At 36.6% G+C, this 16,556-nt stretch overlaps 1 protein-coding gene across 1 annotated transcript in view; it reads left to right on the top strand.

The window, feature by feature from the left end:
* The window catches only part of BMP6 (bone morphogenetic protein 6), a 97,400-nt gene extending 81,711 nt beyond the window's left edge, over positions 1 to 15,689 (top strand). Inside the window, exons 3-7 of the mRNA XM_034429112.3 lie at positions 6,550 to 6,698; positions 7,886 to 8,083; positions 12,273 to 12,349; positions 13,659 to 13,769; positions 14,225 to 15,689. Coding sequence (XP_034285003.2) covers positions 6,550 to 6,698; positions 7,886 to 8,083; positions 12,273 to 12,349; positions 13,659 to 13,769; positions 14,225 to 14,374 — 685 coding nt within the window. The 3' untranslated portion in view covers positions 14,375 to 15,689. The remainder of the gene's footprint in view (positions 1 to 6,549; positions 6,699 to 7,885; positions 8,084 to 12,272; positions 12,350 to 13,658; positions 13,770 to 14,224) is intronic.
* The last annotated feature ends 867 nt before the right edge of the window (positions 15,690 to 16,556 follow it).

The following is a 16,556-nucleotide window of genomic DNA, read 5'->3' on the forward strand; positions in this document are numbered from 1 at the left end:
TAAAAAAGATCTTTATTTCTATTCACGCTAAATTTTAGCAAATTAGCTAAATTGGGGGATGAAGAAGGGACAACACACTATCAGAAGGAAAAAAAAAAGAATATAGCAGTAAGATATTTTCAAACCCTGTATAGTCGAAAGAAAATAGAAAAGGAGGACATCAAACGATACTTACAAGCAAGAAATCTCCCAACTCTACTGGACTCAACAAAGGAAATACTAAATGAAATACTAAATAATGAAATACTAAATGAAATACTAAATAATGATGCTAGAGTTGAAGAGGGCAATCCAAAAGCAAAAAAAATAACAAAACCCCGGGCCCAGACGGAATTCCAGCAGAATTTTATAAAGAAATTCAAAAACCATTAGAGAACTTATTATTAGAAATATACAATGAAGCATTAGAAACAAGCTAAGATACCAAAATCTTGGACGGAGGCAGTAATAACATTTATCCCCAAAGATAACACCGAGAAACAAAAGATATAAAACTATAGCCCAATCTTGCTGTTAAATGCTGATTATAAAATATTTATGGCGATAATGTGGGAAAGAATTAAAAATATACTAAACGAAATCATACACCCAGTTGTTTACACTTCTGCAAACAACAAGTTCTATGTTTAGTTCTATGAATGTCTAATTGAAAAAAGGTAGTGACTAATATACTTTGCAGTTTGTGATATGTCTTGTTTTATAAAATTATCCTCAGAGTAGTCAACAAAAAAGGATAAAGCAGGGACATTAAAGTGAGGAGTACATGTTTGGCTTCAGTTTTAAGTCCAGAATATAGTGATGCAGTTTGCCATTAAGATTCACTACTTAGAAAATAATTTCCTCAAAATATTTGAAAGAGAGGTGCATTTATTTAGTTTGTTTCATTGTATATTGCACCACTGTTTAATTACATTTTTCAAATAATTAAATATATGTTTAAAAGACATTTGAAAACTACACCTTCATAGTTTGCATCGGTATGCAAAGCTCAAAAAGTTACACTATCCACCAATTTTATTACTGATATTAATCTTGAGCATTTCAGTTAACTCATAGGAAACAGCACTTGCAAAAGGAAGGTACGCAATCTCCAAAAAAGACACAGTTGCTTTCACAAGTTACAGACAGATGCTGTGTTTGTGTTCCTTTGAGTCAAAGAACCTTTTTGCTTTCATATCTGAATCACTATTCAGCTCGAGAAGGCACTTTCCTGTGATCCTAACTCAGAAATAGCTCAGAAGTGGAAGATGGAAGTAAATGTTCTATTTCTGAAAATGTATTATTTGAGGATAGTTTCATTTCACTTAATCATCAGAGGCCTGCTTGAAATGAAAGGTTACTCATAAAATAGCATTGGATTGAGGGGAAAATATCAGTGACGTATGGAGCAAAATATCTACAGAATTAATCAACTCATCAAATTTAACTGCATTAGGAAAGATACATACATATATAACTGTCACAGCTGCAGGTTTTTTTTTAAAAGAAGCCTGAGGTTACCAATATGCAGAGTCTAGACTGTTATGTCAATGTGTCATTGAAGAATAGTAAACATCCAAAAAAAGTTGAGCATGAGGAAAGTTTTATTGAGTAAGGATAATTAATAGCTCCATAAATTGCTGTTGATGTGTAATGGTCCCGTTAAGCACCTGGGTAACAGTGACCTTTGAAGACAGGCCAAAACCTGCAGTTCTTAAAAGGTAATTAAAATAAGAAGGTCTCTGTTTGAAACTCAACAGATTGAAAAAAAAATGGTCTGTTTATTCTCCCTGAATTTAAAGAAATATACCTGACTGGTTGGAAAAAACCAGCTAAAGCATTGGATAGTAACTGTAAGGAAAAACGGTTTTTTGAGGGTATACCTAAAACTTTTTTATTGCTTGATGTGATGTATGTCTATGAGAAGGAGGAAAATTATGTTTGTCTGACAGTGTACTTATTAAACCAGCAAAACCAACTGTTTTATTAATTACATAAAATGTTATTAAATAGTCAGTGCCAGAAAAATAAAACAGCTTCAGGATTCTTTCCAACAGCCTTAAATAGAATTTTAGAAAAAGAAATTTCAGATTGTGTTGAAAATACTGTAATCAGTTGCAAAGTACTTGTCTCATGAATGCTGTAAATATAAAGTCAGGATATATTGGTTAAAAATAGTAAGTAGGGTTGATATTTATAAAAAAGCAAATGAACACTCTTCTTTCAAAGCTGGAGCTAATTTTTCCTTTCTTGAGAGCCTTGTGGTCTAGAAATGTGGGATGGAAATTCCAGAAATAAATGATTTCTGTGTTACCAGCACATCTATCTTGCTTAGGTAGACTGGGCACTGTTTTTTTCTAGATCATCTGTTTGCTGACCTTATTTACTCTTACAGAGGTTTACTGCAGTAAAAAATGTGTTTACTGACATGCACACGCACACACAAAAACCACCTTGTAGGGCAAAAAGAGCGGTTCGAATCCCTATTGCCGTGTAACGGGATGAGTTCCCATTACTTGTCCCAGCTTCTCCTAACCTAGCAGTTGGAAAGCACGTAAAAAATGCAAGTAGAAAAATAGGGACCACCTTGGTGGGAAGGTAACAGTGTTCCATGCGCCTTTGGCGATTAGTCAGGCCGGCCACATGACCACAGAGACATCTTCGGACAGCACTGGCTCTTTGGCTTTGAAACGGAGATGAGCACCACTCCCTAGAGTCGGGAACGACTAGCACATATGTGCGAGGGGAACCTTTACCTAGGGCAGGGATTTCCAAACTTGGCCCCTTGAAGAGTAGTGGACTTCAACTCCCAGAATTCCCCAGCCAGCAACTTGCTCATATTTATAATGGATGCTGGCTGAGGAAGTCCATCACTCTTCAAGGGACCAAGTTTGGACACCCCAGACCTAGGGCAAAAAGAAAAAAAAAAGAAAATAAATCTATAGAACCCCTTGACTTCTCTAGCTAGCTGAAGACTGCATTTGGAGATGTTTTAAGTGTGCATGCTATAGTAGTTCAAATGGCAGGACTGAAGAGAACCAATCAAATCCCAATAAATTTTCTCTATGTAAATGAATATTAAAGTAATTTACAGTCACAATCAATACAATGACACAATGAAAACATGCACTCATGGAAAATGTTTTGTGAAAAAGTGTTTTGAATCTTATATGAGCACAGCACCTCTCTACTATTAATCAAACAATGCCCTTTTCAGGATTCAATGTGAGTCCCCTCCCTTCCCCTCAAATAAAGGGTATAGCTAATTCCTTAAAAGCAGCCAGTCTTTTTCTGGTTCACATGGAATCCTAACAGTTGATGCTACTTTAATGAATAGCAGAAAGTGGCTATGCTTATTTCACTCCAAACCATTTCTAAAGTTGCTGTTTTGATTTCTATTCAAAAGCATAGATGCCTCCAGGAAGGTTATAGGATATAGGGGAAAGATGATGTGAATCATGACATCATCAGGCAAATGATTCACTATATTGTGATATCATTGATTTGTGTCATTTGCACAATGACATCATGATGCGTTATTATTTTAACATCATTTTGACTTCGTTTACAGACTCAGCTGCTAATAAACAGTGAGAGCCCATTTGATGGAGAGGTTAAGTTGCTGGACTAAAAACTGGGAAGATACAAGGTCTTTGCTCCCCTTATATCATGGAAGTCAGCTCAGGAACTTCAGGCCTGTTACTTGCTAAACCCAGCCCACCTAATAGGATGAATAGGAGAAAGGAGCATTATTAATGCTGCCTTATATTGTGAAAAGTAAAAGATGGGGTATAGAATTCAACACATAAATAACGAAACTGCTGTCAGTAACTGATCTCAGCTTTCAGTCACAGAAAATATAGCAGTAAATCATGTTTTTTTTTTCTTGTTCTCAGGCATATATAATATTGAAGAAGTTTTACCAGGAGTTTAGGAAATTTAGAGGCTTTATTAGTGAAGCATACTTTCACTGAAATGCTAGCGTGAAGCTTAAGAGAAGTCCAGGTCAAGAAATAACAGATTTGTCCATTTTGCATTTTTTTTTTGCTGTTTTAAACCAATTTTGTTTTGTACTTTTTAAAAAAAGATATAATTGCTTATGTGTACTGTCTCCTTAAGCTTACCGTGTTTGCAAATGGTTAAAGTACAGACAAAGGGAGGTTGGAGCTATGTTCTTTCTAATGAATGTTCTTTCTAATTATCGAATGAAGAGGTCAAATTGTGGGGTCCTTGGTGCTCTCTGAGCTTGGTTTTCTTGCAGACATTTCATTGGCAGACTAGGTAATATCCTCAAGGCAGATGATATTACAGATCAATCCTGAACTGCAAGTATTCTATTCTACCATTTAAACTTTCTCATTATGCTGATGACTAAATCCACAATCTGACTATGATGGGAAATAGGACTGTACAGTCTGTACAGTCTGTATAGGACTGTACAGTCCTATTTTCCAATTACAAAAATAAAAATCTAGGTGGAACCCCCAGATTGGAATTTAATTTGGGACAATGCCAATCAAACTGGAATGCATGGTAATCCTGTTTCTCTTTCTCTAGTCCTCTCTCTCATGCCATATACATTTTTCTTACCATTTTGTACCATATGATATTTTTTTGTTCTTGCAATCACTCTTAATTTAAAAATGTATTTGCCAGGATATTTGATACATACCTTTTTTATTGTAAAATGAGCATGTTAACTGATTAAAAAAAAGTATTAGCAATCTCTCTAGATTTTCATTGCTGTAATTTATAATAGGACAAATTTTTTCTCTTATATAAAGCATTGTTTCTCAACCTTGACTTGCTGGGGAGTTAGTCCACATATCTTAAAATTCATAAGGTTTGGTATAAAATAATTAGGAAATATTAAGTAAGGTCAGAATTAGGAATGTAATCATGCAGCATGCTGCCACCTTGAAGCACCCCCTTAGAAGTCTGGAAAGCACTCTACAGAGTGACTGGCTGGGAAATTTGGGGAGTTGAAGTCCACACATCTAGAAGTTGCCAAGACTGAGAAGCCATTACATGACATGTAATGAGGTGGTAATAGAATTTTAGACTGTATCTCTCCAGAATAAGGATATGAGTTTCAGACATTTAAACATTTCCCATAAAATATGGGAAGAATATTTCCCATACTTAGTATATAAGAATGTGAAGAAACTGAATCTATTAATTGGTTGAGTTGTGCAATTTGTTTAAAGGAGATGCTTTGCAATTTGCAAGAGAACATCTAAAACATTTTTTTTGAATCATGAAAGTAGCCATGTCTTGTTCCAGCTCTGTATATGTGCTTCATACATTGTTCCAGTGGTGGGTTCCTCCCGGTTCAGCCCAGTTCTCCCGAGCTGGTAGCGGTGACAATATGACATCACCGAACCGGTTCTGCCCCCCGGTGCCCCCCCACCCCTGCGGTATTTTTACCTTTTATTTGGCCCCACCCCAGGGCCGGATTTTCCTATAGGCTAACTAGGCTTCAGCCTAGGGCCTCAAGATCAAGAGGGTCTACATTCAAATTGTTAGCAAAATTAAAATTACACTTTCACTATAAGTGAAAGGGCCTCATAAATGGAATAGCCTAGGGCCTCTTTTCATCTAAATCCGGCCCTGCCCCACCCCCAATCTATTGCTGCCTCCTGAGTCCCAGCTGCTGGCTAGAGGGAAAAAAAACTGTTTAAACTCTTGCCACGGGGCTTCAAAGGGCTGCCCTGCAGCTGATCAGTGTTAAAAGAAAACAAATGAATAGACCAGTGCCTGCAAAAATACATGCGTAGATCATTGCCTGCAAAAATACATGAATAGACCAGTGCCTGCAAAAAATAAATGGGTAGATCGGTACAGCTCTGCAAGCAGTTAAAAGCCTGGTAGACCAGTACCTCTGCTAAATCCTAAATAATTGTCACATGACCATCAAGCCATGCCCACAAAATAAGCCACACCCACAGAACCGGTAGTAAAAAACTTTAGAACCCACCCCTGCATTGTTCCCATTCCCTTAATTTGTAAAAGCATACATCTTATATATCTTCTAACCTGGTGTGTTGTACTATACTAATAACACACCAGGTTAGAGATAATATAACGTAATAATATAACCAATACTTGAAAATTAAAATAATTATAATCCTAAGCATTAAGTAGAGTTGGGGAAGGACATTACAATAAAAATAATTTTGGGCTACCATATCTGAGTTGTAAATTCTGGTTGACCACTAGATGTCAGAAAACAATTTGAGCTTATATCTACATCAGGACAAACTCCCGACCCATGGGCCGGATGCATCACGCGCTGACCACACCCACGCCCGGTTTAGCAAAGGGGGGAAAAGTCCCAATGCATCACGTGATGCCGCTGTGACGACATGAGTTTGACACCCCTGATCTACATTATTAGTCTTCTGAATCTTTTCAATCTACATATGATAATGATTCCATCCTTATAAAAATAGGATTAAAGGGACGGATAAAATAACAGTAATACGCAATGGAATCATTATTTTAATGATTTCAGTATTTAATGCAGTCCTTTTTGTACTCCTAAACTATCCCCCCGTTTTCTTCCTTCAGAAATTCGAACTTGTTTATGCTGGACACCCGAATAGTATGGGCCTCAGAAGAAGGATGGCTAGAATTTGACATCACTGCTACTAGCAACATGTGGGTGATAAACCCTCAGCATAATTTGGGACTCCAGATGAGTGTGGTGACTAGAGATGGTAGGTATTAGACCAACATATTTTAAACATCTGGCCAATGTCCTTGTCATTAAATGGAAGCTATGTTTATAGCATTAAGCTATGATGTATCTGGCTCATGCAGACCCACAGCTGTGATATGATAACTGGGCTCTGAATCCAACAGCACAGATTGAAAGCTTCTTGATTATTTTATCCCATGTTTGTAGTTATGAAATACTGAGAATTCCTGACTTGTGAATATTGTTGGTGGTTGTTGGAAAAACTCTCTGAAAGTACTTTTTTCTAGGAATGACTAGTAGATGTAGGGTAATTGAACCATTGCCTAGGAGGTAGACAGGAATTTCAATGTGTTCTGTTGACTGGATTAGAAATCACACTGCTTACTTTTCTCTGTAGACCAGCAGTGGTAATACAATTGCAATAATAAAATATTGCATTAGTCTATCAGTCTATACATCTGATAAAGCTACAGAACAGGGCTGTCAAACTCACGGCCTGTGGGCCGGATGCATCAAATGCTGGCCACGCCCAGGCCCAGTTTAGTGAAGGGGAAAAAAGTCACGATATGTCATGTGACGACACCGTGATGATGTGAGTTTAACACCCTTGCTATAGAACTTATGTGATGCTGGTGGGGGTCTCATGTTACATTTCATTTTTGCAATAGACCATGTATCTTTAATAATCAAACAGGTTGGTAGAATGCCTTTCAGCTTCAATTGATGGGGAAGCATACCATTTTTAGCTGCTTAGCCAGATTCAAATATTGCATGAATCCACAGCATAGCTTAGTTGGTTTTGTTGTTAGTTCTGCTATGTCAATCCAGCTATTCATGTTTTTGAACTGTGGTTTATTGATTACCCCCTTTGCAAATCCAACATGTCCAGGCTCATATGGTGCAGTTACTAGGTGATTTAATTGATTCCCATTATTTGCTAACAAGACTTTTTAAAAAATAATGCAGGAAACATTTTGCAAGACAAAAGAATTGTGAGAAATAAAAAGAAATTTGATTCAACTGCTATATTCATGTTATAATTTTTAAATAAATGATAATAGCTATTGAATAGGAAGAACAAGCAGGGAAAAATTAAGGAGGGTCAGTAAGATGTTGCATGTATGAAAACATCTACTTGGCTCAAAAGAGCTATTCAGAAACACTGCTCTTTATATGACATACTACCTTTTTTGGTTTAATTTATAGGTCTCAGTATAAATCCTAGAGAAGCAGGACTAATAGGTCGAGATGGCCCTTATGATAAACAGCCTTTCATGGTGGCTTTTTTTAAAGTGAGTGAAGTTCATGTTCGGACTGTTAGGTCAGCACCCAGCAGACGCAGGGACCAAAGCAGAAACCGCTCCACACAACCACAAGATGTTTCCAGGACATCCAGTATCACAGGTAACCTCTTACATACCTGCTGGGCTATGCTTATTCATTACACGTCATTTTTGAGCACTTTATGAAAAGTTTTTTATTCATATCTATTTTTTTCTTTTTCTTTTTCTTTTGCAATTCAGAGGTGGGTTTCAGCAGGTTTTGATCAGTTCTGGAGAACCAGTAGTGGAAATTTTGAGTAGTTCAGAGAACCAGTAGTAAAAATGCTGATTGCCCTGCCCTCATCTATTTCTGCCTTCCAGGTGATCAGGAGGAAATGGGGATTTTGCAGTAACCTTCCCCTGGAGTGGGGTAGGAATGGAGATTTTACAGTATCCTTCCCCTGTCATGCCCACCAAGCCACGCCACACCCACCAAGCCACGCCCACAGAACTGGTAGTAAAAAAATTTGAAACCCATCACTGATTTACCTTCAATAAAAAATAGCTCAAATGTTTTTTTTAATTGGCCTTCCCATTCTAGGACTCTAGTAAGTGACTGAGTCAGAGTCGCCCAGGCTTCTGTGCTTAATTAAGTGAGGTCCAGAACCCGGGTCTCTCTGTTTCTTGTCTTAGCACCTTCACTATTACATTATATTGGCTTTTTTAAAAAAACAAGAACTAATTAATTGTGTGTGTTTTTAAAGAATTGTAGATTAAATCTTACTTAGAAACTGAGTTATTTTCTTCCTGAGTTACTGTTTGTTATATATCTTCCATTTAGTCCTGCCATTGATTTTATCTACAAATGCTGACATCTTAACCTGTCTCAGACCTTATTTTCTGTCTTTCATTTATTCTCAATTTTGCCAAGTATACTCATTTTTTTTCTAGTCTATCATCTGCTTGAATCACTTTCTAAAAAAATTGAGTAATTGATTTCTCATAATTACCTCAAAGGAGCAGTCAAACTTATCTTCATTAATTTCATTGTTGTAGTTTATGATAATCTTAATTGTCTCAAATCCTTAATTTGGAGAAGCCAATTTTCTTTCTCTTGGTGTTAATGAATTATCATTTTTCATATTCATATCTTACTACTGAGGAAAAAAATACCATGGCTGTTGTGATCTTTGTTGTTACATATCCTTTTTCTTCATGAATTTATATGAATTTCTCATACTTTCATCTCTAGTGTATTAATCCTTTTTTCATTCAGCATTCTCTCCATTATTAATTCTTGAGCCCAACAAAATTAAATACCATTTTCATATTTTCCTGGTCAACTCAGAATTCACAAAGCATGATGGCATTATCTGTGTCATCTCAATATTTCACATAATCCCAGATTTTTCATTTTTTACTTTCATAATGAGGTCATCAAGTTTCTTAACATTCAGTTAAAGAATTAATGTCAGCTATACATCTCAAATTGTCAGTGTTTCAGCCTTCAGTTTTGATTTCAGCTGTCACCTGTGCCATTCTTAAAATATATTAAAAGGGTATGGAGACAAAATACCTTTGTCTTACTTCTTTCCCCATTCAGGACCACTTTGTTGCTCCCACATTCATGTCTTACAGTAGCTTTTTGTTCATTTTAAAAATTCCTCATAACAATAATCAAGCTTTCTGGCAAATTTATTAACTTTAATGCATTCCATATTCTGTTCGGATCCACACAAAGGCTTTTCTGTAGTCAATAAAGTAATAAACTCTCCTCCTTAAATTATCTTGCTTTCTCCATAAGCCATTTCCTGAGCTAACGGAAACACTTTCTGGGATAAAACAAACAGGGAAGATATTTGGACAGCAGAACACCAACAGGTTAAATTGTATGTAACAGCTCAACTCCAAGCAGAAATACTCCTAAACACCTAAATTTCCTAGTGATAGAGGAAATCAGAGATCAACTTAGAAGGGAGTGTACTTTACAAAAGCTCATGCCTTTTAATAAAATTGATTAGTTTGAAAAGGTACTATAGGCCCCTGATTTTTAAAGATCATAGAATAAGGTACTCCTCAACTTACAACCAGGGATGCTACTCAGCAGCTTCTGACATGTTCTGGAGAACTGGCAGCGGAAATTTTGAGTAGTTTGGAGAACCTCTGGCTGGCCCCAGAGTGGGATGGGAATGGAGATTTTGCAATATCCTTCCCCCAAGAGTGGGAAGGGAATGAGGATTTTGTAGTATCCTTTCCCTGGAGTGGGGTGGGAATGATTTTGCAGTATCCTTCCCCTGCTACGCCCACCAAGCCACACCATACCCACCAAGCCACGCCCACAGAACCGGTAGTAAAAAAATTTGAATTCCACCACTGTTTACGACCACTGTTGAGCCCAAAATTTTTGTTGCTAAGTGAGACATTTAGTAAGTGAATTTTGCCTCATATTATGACCTTTCTTGCCACAGTTGTTAAGTGAATCACTGTAGTTTTTAGGTTAGTAACACAGTTGTTAAGTGGATCTGGTTTCCCCATTGATTTTACTTGTCAGAAGTTGCAAAAGGTGATCACATGACCCCAGGACATTGCAATTGTCATAAATATGAGACAGTTGTCAATCACATAACTGTGGGGATGTTGCAACAGTCATAAGCATGAACAATGGTCATAAGTCACTTTGTTCAGTGCTGTTGTTTGAACGGTCACTAAACGAACTGTTGTAACTTGAGGACTACCTGTACCCAGTTTTCATCCTACAGTGAAAACTCCAATCTTTGGAGAGGCAGATTTCTGATAGATTATAAGAGCTTCTCCCTTTTAACCTGTGCTGGTGCTATGTCGATTATTTAGGAGGATTGATCCAGGGCTGAAATCCAGTAGGTTCTGACAGGTTCTGGAGAACCGGTAGCGGAAATTTTGAGCAGTTTGGAGAATCGGTAGCAGAAATTTTGAGTAGTTCAGAGAACCGGCAAATGCCACCTCTGGCTGGCCCCCGAATGGGGTGGGAATGGAGATTTTGCAATATCCTTCCCCCAGGAGTGGGGTGGGAATGGAGATTTTGCAGTATCCTTCACCTGCCATGCCCACCAAGCCACGCCCACCAAGCCACACCATGCCTACCAAGCCACACCCACAGAACCGGTAGTAAAAAAAATTGGATTTCACCACTGGATTGATCTGAGTGAAGTCTGGCATCACCAGGTCACCTACCAGAACTCAGTGATGAAAAACAAATCTGCCCTTTCATCCAGGTAAAATAGTAGGACAGCAAAGCATTCAAGACTTGCGATGGGAGTACAGGATAGCGCAAGAAAAAAGGGACTGCTTATCATAACACATCGGTATTGCTCTGATGACCTATTATCTCTGAGTTTTCCAAAAGATTGCTACTAAGAACACCTTTACGCACATTTAACAGGACTAAAAAAAATTAATTTACAAAAAATAACCCAAACCTGTGCTAGCCTAGTATTTCTTGAAATAATTTTAATCTCCTGTCCAGTAGCACAAGAATTAAAAAATGATTTTGGATTTCTAAAATCCAAAACAGGTCCTGTCAGGTGCTGAAGTTATGCTCTCAGATAATTGCAAACAACAATCTGCAAAATGTAAGGTGTTTTAAAGCAGGTGTGAATAGTCTGATTCAAGCAGGCTGCTTAATTTTGCCCTTTTGAGTGCTGAAAATCAACTCTGTATAGGTAATCCTCGATTTAAAACTGTTCATTTAGCGACCAAAGTTACATCACTGAAAAAGTGACTTGATCATTTTTCGCACTTACAACCATTGTAGCATCCTCATAGTCATATGATCAAAATTCAGACAATTGGCAACTGACTGATATTTATGACGGTTGCAGTGTCCCAGGATCACATGATCACTTTTTGCGACCTTCTGACAAGCAAAGTCAACAGGGAAGCCAGATTCATCTTTCTAACTAAACAACTGCAGTGATTCAACAATTGTGGCAAGAAAGGTCATAAAATGGGGCAAAACTCACTTAACAAATGTCTAGTTTAGCAACATAAATGTTGGGCTCAATTTTGGTTGTAAGTCAAGGATTACATCCTGAGGAAACTAAATGCTGTGGTTTTTAAAACTGCTTTCACAGAGTTAAAAACAGTGCTTATTTTTTTATTCTTAAAAATTCCTGCAAGAAAATAATGTGTGTAGCAATGCCCCATTTATGTAGTAGCTGTTATGGTTTTTGTCTTCCATGTGCTATCTGCATCTTTGCCTATTAAAAATTGCCCACTCTTGCTTTAAGAACTATAGCATCTTCCATCAACTTACAATTACAATTTCCAACATTTTTTTTAATACCTCCTAACAGATTACAACAGCAGCGACCTAAAAACGGCTTGCAGAAAGCATGAACTTTATGTTAGCTTCCAAGACTTGGGATGGCAGGTATGCGGTGTTTCTGTCTTAAATGTGGCCTTAAAATACTATCTGGGATATTGATGCTGGTTTTCTTTTTAGCAGATTAGATTTGTGCAAGTTCTATAGAAGTACATGCAGGGAGAAAGGAAAACTCCTTGAATATCCTGCTCAGTTATATATGTCATAAATATCACTTGAAGAGCAAATTTTAGTTATAGGCTGCAATAAAATGCTTTTTCAAGTGTTTTCTAGAACATACCTAATACTATTTTGTTTACTTTATAATATTTATAGTCCTCTCCATTCCTGATGGATTTTGGACAGGGTCAGCAAAACTGTTATGGAAGTTATGGAAACAAATGCACTCTCCATTAAACATCAGGGGTGCAAGAAATGTCAGGATCCTTCTTGTAGTTTCTAAACACTCACAGTAGGTAGAACCAAAATGCGAGGGTTTTTTTTTATTTGCATATACTGGGCATGCAAGTGTAAAATGAGGATTTAAAGCTTGGAGGGGTTGAAATCGTTTGCAATCTAACTCCAAGCAGAAACTCTTTTGATCATTTTTTTAATCCCTTAAAAATCCTGAAACCCCCTTCCAGAACACACTATATCCTTGCCCACTTTGACATGGCACACAAAGCTGAGGTGATAGAATCTGTGCGTCTGTCCTATAGACATTCACCATGTCTATATCTTAGTGATCAATTTTTACATTTATGATCTTTGCATGTCTGTAAAACAAAGCAAAGCTAAGTAAGATCATAAGGCACAGTTGTGATTTCACTTAGTGGCGACTTCATTTAACAACCAAGTTACTGTTTCCAGTTGTGGTAGCTAAATGGGAATTACCTGTATATGAGTATACTCTTCATACTATAGGATTGGCAGAGAAGATTCAGAATTGCTTTAATAAAAGCAATAGCGCTTAGACTTATATACCACTTCACAGTGCTTTACAGCCCTATCTAAGTTGTTTACAGAGTCAGCATATTGCCCCCAACAATTTTGGGTTCTTATTTTACCCACCTTGGAAGGTTGAGTCATGCATGAAAGTCAGTATTAGAAGCAACAATAAAGATTTTCCTGTAATCAGTGTTTCTCTATGAATTTGTAGGATGTTATAAAGAATGGTTTACTATCTCTTTCCTCGGTCTTTTATATTACATAAAGACAACAGCCTTACACTATAGAAATTATTTTGTTATATTGTCGAAAATTCAAGACATAGTAAACAATTTTATAACATCCTGCAAATACAGAAACACTGATTTCGGTGTCCCTGTTGTATGTATTAATTAACCTGAGTTCTAACCCATATAATATTCTTGTTAAGGATTGGATAATTGCACCAAAGGGTTATGCAGCAAACTACTGTGATGGAGAATGCTCTTTCCCTCTCAATGCTCATATGAATGCCACAAATCATGCCATTGTGCAAACTTTGGTGAGTATATGTGTATATATATTACAAGGCTCATAACTCTAATTATTTTGAAGGATTTAAACTTGTCTTTCCTCCTGAAGGAAATATAACTGATTTCTTCAGCATATCTGGACTGAGACTTGGTTAAATTTACATGGAAATAGGTAGATAATTTTGGCATTAATAAATTAATTCATTAATGTTAGTGGTGGGAATACTAGCAGGATTATAGAAAACAGAGGGATACCTCAGTTGGGCAATTTCATTAACTTTTTATGAAAATGTACAACTGCACCTCACTTTAAGTAGCTAAAAATAATAGTATAGGCTTGCAAAATTGAGTAAGAGCATAGGGTGGCTATATAGACATAGAGGCCAACTTGATAAACATGCCCCAATCTCAGATGGATAAGATAAAACAGTTTAAGAAGGACCAAGTTGAAATTACAGGTAATATTATCAATTTCTTTAAACAGGTTCACCTAATGAATCCAGAGAACGTTCCTAAACCATGTTGTGCTCCTACAAAACTTAATGCAATTTCAGTTCTTTACTTTGATGACAATTCCAACGTCATTTTGAAAAAATACAGGAATATGGTGGTAAGAGCTTGTGGGTGTCACTGACAAAGTATCTTTACAAGACGCAGCAAAAAAGAAAATCCAATGCTTCTGGAACAGCATTTGTGCCTTAAGAAAGAATAATGAAAAGCAAAGAATTCTGTTACTCCTTGTTAAGTATTTGCACACTCATTGCTTTTTGATCTGATAAGTTTTAAGTAGGCCAGCAGAGCAAGTTAAACAATACGGATCCTGTGAATACAAAGAGAGATGTGACAAAAGTAACCTGATGTTTGAACTACATTTCAGTCTTACTAAACGAGCGTCCCTCACATTTTGGATAATATCTCAAGAAGAAAACAGGAGTCTGCCTAAGGAATAAAAAGCACAATTTTAAGTTGAAATTACAACTGCATAGAAGTTAACGAAACTTTGTTAAGGCATAGAAACCAAATATGTGAGATCCTGGAAACTACTGCAAGAAAATGTCTTCTATTTTGATGAACTGTTTCACTTAAATTGCTTCCTTTAGAAGCTAAAGACAGCTTTTATACATTGTCTTTTCAAATAAAAGAACTGATCATATGCCTCTTAATAATTAGGACAACCTTGGTTGAGCTACCATTTTGGGGAGAAGGGGGTATTTTAGAGACAAAATTATCAGACAGATAGGAAGATGCTTCTGTGTTATTTTCAAAGGCATTTTCTACAATTACATCCTATTGCTAATTCTGACTTTCTAAGTATCTTGGCATCACCATGACCAAGCATGCACATGAACCCACTATTCCTTAGACAAAAACATGAAACTCCACTGGACATATGGAGGAATTGAGGAGTTTCAAACTACATGTTTTTGCTTTTTTTCAAAAAAAATGGTTTCCTGAAATGGGAAAGAAAATGACGTTTACTAAAGAAGAGACACTTACCTGATTGCTCTTCAGAATAATGTAAGTTGACAAGGTGGAAATGAGGCAAAGCTGCAGTCAGAAGTACAACTACTTTACATTTACTGGTAATAATGAGGCATATTCTTAATTTGAGAAAAATACATCTCAATGGTATATGAACCTTATTTCTAATGTCAGATTCCAGATAAATGTCCAGGCAAAATTTCAACAGTGCACTTCCCTTTGACTACTTTGCATTTTAAGAAGATTTCTGTAAATAACTAAAGGTATAATTTATTGCAGTCATCAGATATATTAACTTTGATGTATTATTTAGTAAGACCATGATTTTTTAAAAAAAAATTTATTCAGAAATTGTGTAAACAATTGTACCACTTGATTTTGTACAAGAAACTTACAACTTAGCCGGCTCGTAAGATTGTGCTTCTTTAGGTTTTTAAAACGAATAAAGGCTCCCTTTAAGGCAGAAATGTGTTGATTTCTCTGCCATATGTGATTAGCCCTTTCAGTTAACTTCCACAATTCACAAGGATTCTTTCCAGGTTTGTTCTGGACAAATTCTCCAGCCTTCAAAAAATGAAGGAAGGACAAACTAGAGTACAAACACAGAGTATCTAGACATGGCTATGTATATCGTATATCTTCTGTATAGACCTGCAGATAATGACCCGTAACTCTGTCCCAGAAAGATGGCAATAATCCATATGCAAAATAGATCAAGATTTAGCTGCTATAGTTCGATCTTGTATCACTACTTGCACAAGAAAGTCTTTGGCTTTAATTCCCCTCTTAGGGCATACTAAATTGGAAACAGGATTGAATGAATGGGGCTGGAGAATACACACACCTACAAATCATCTAGAAAAAAATTATGAGCAAGTTTGATTTCTGTGTTATTGTGGACCTGGGAAAGAGAAGGTCTTTCATAGACTTCTAAAGTTGTACTTGTTCATATGTAAACATGGATCCTAGCTAATCTGAATTTGACAAGTTGTAAATAGGGGGACAACCCTCACCCAGTAAAATTTAATTATAATGTTTGGAATTGAAATGAATATCAAATCTATGTGAAGATAGCCAAGTCATGCAATTTAATTAAATGGAGTGTTGGGCTTAGCTGAGAGGTAGCATCGTCCAATATCCAGACCTAGGCAGTACCGTTAATTTTCATTGCACTTCCTCATGAGAGGAGACAACAACAGAAAGTAAATAGCCAGGGATAGCTTCCTAAGTGTTTGTGCTTCTGTGTGCTTTTCTTTAGAATTTCTTCTAATTTGGTTTCCGAAGGAGATTAAACTCTGCAAATTTTATGCAACGGATATTGTACTAATGTGTTA

Source organism: Pantherophis guttatus, chromosome 3 (assembly GCF_059756535.1).
Source record: "Pantherophis guttatus breed Tessera chromosome 3, ASM5975653v1, whole genome shotgun sequence".
Taxonomy (NCBI): Eukaryota; Metazoa; Chordata; class Lepidosauria; order Squamata; family Colubridae; genus Pantherophis; species Pantherophis guttatus.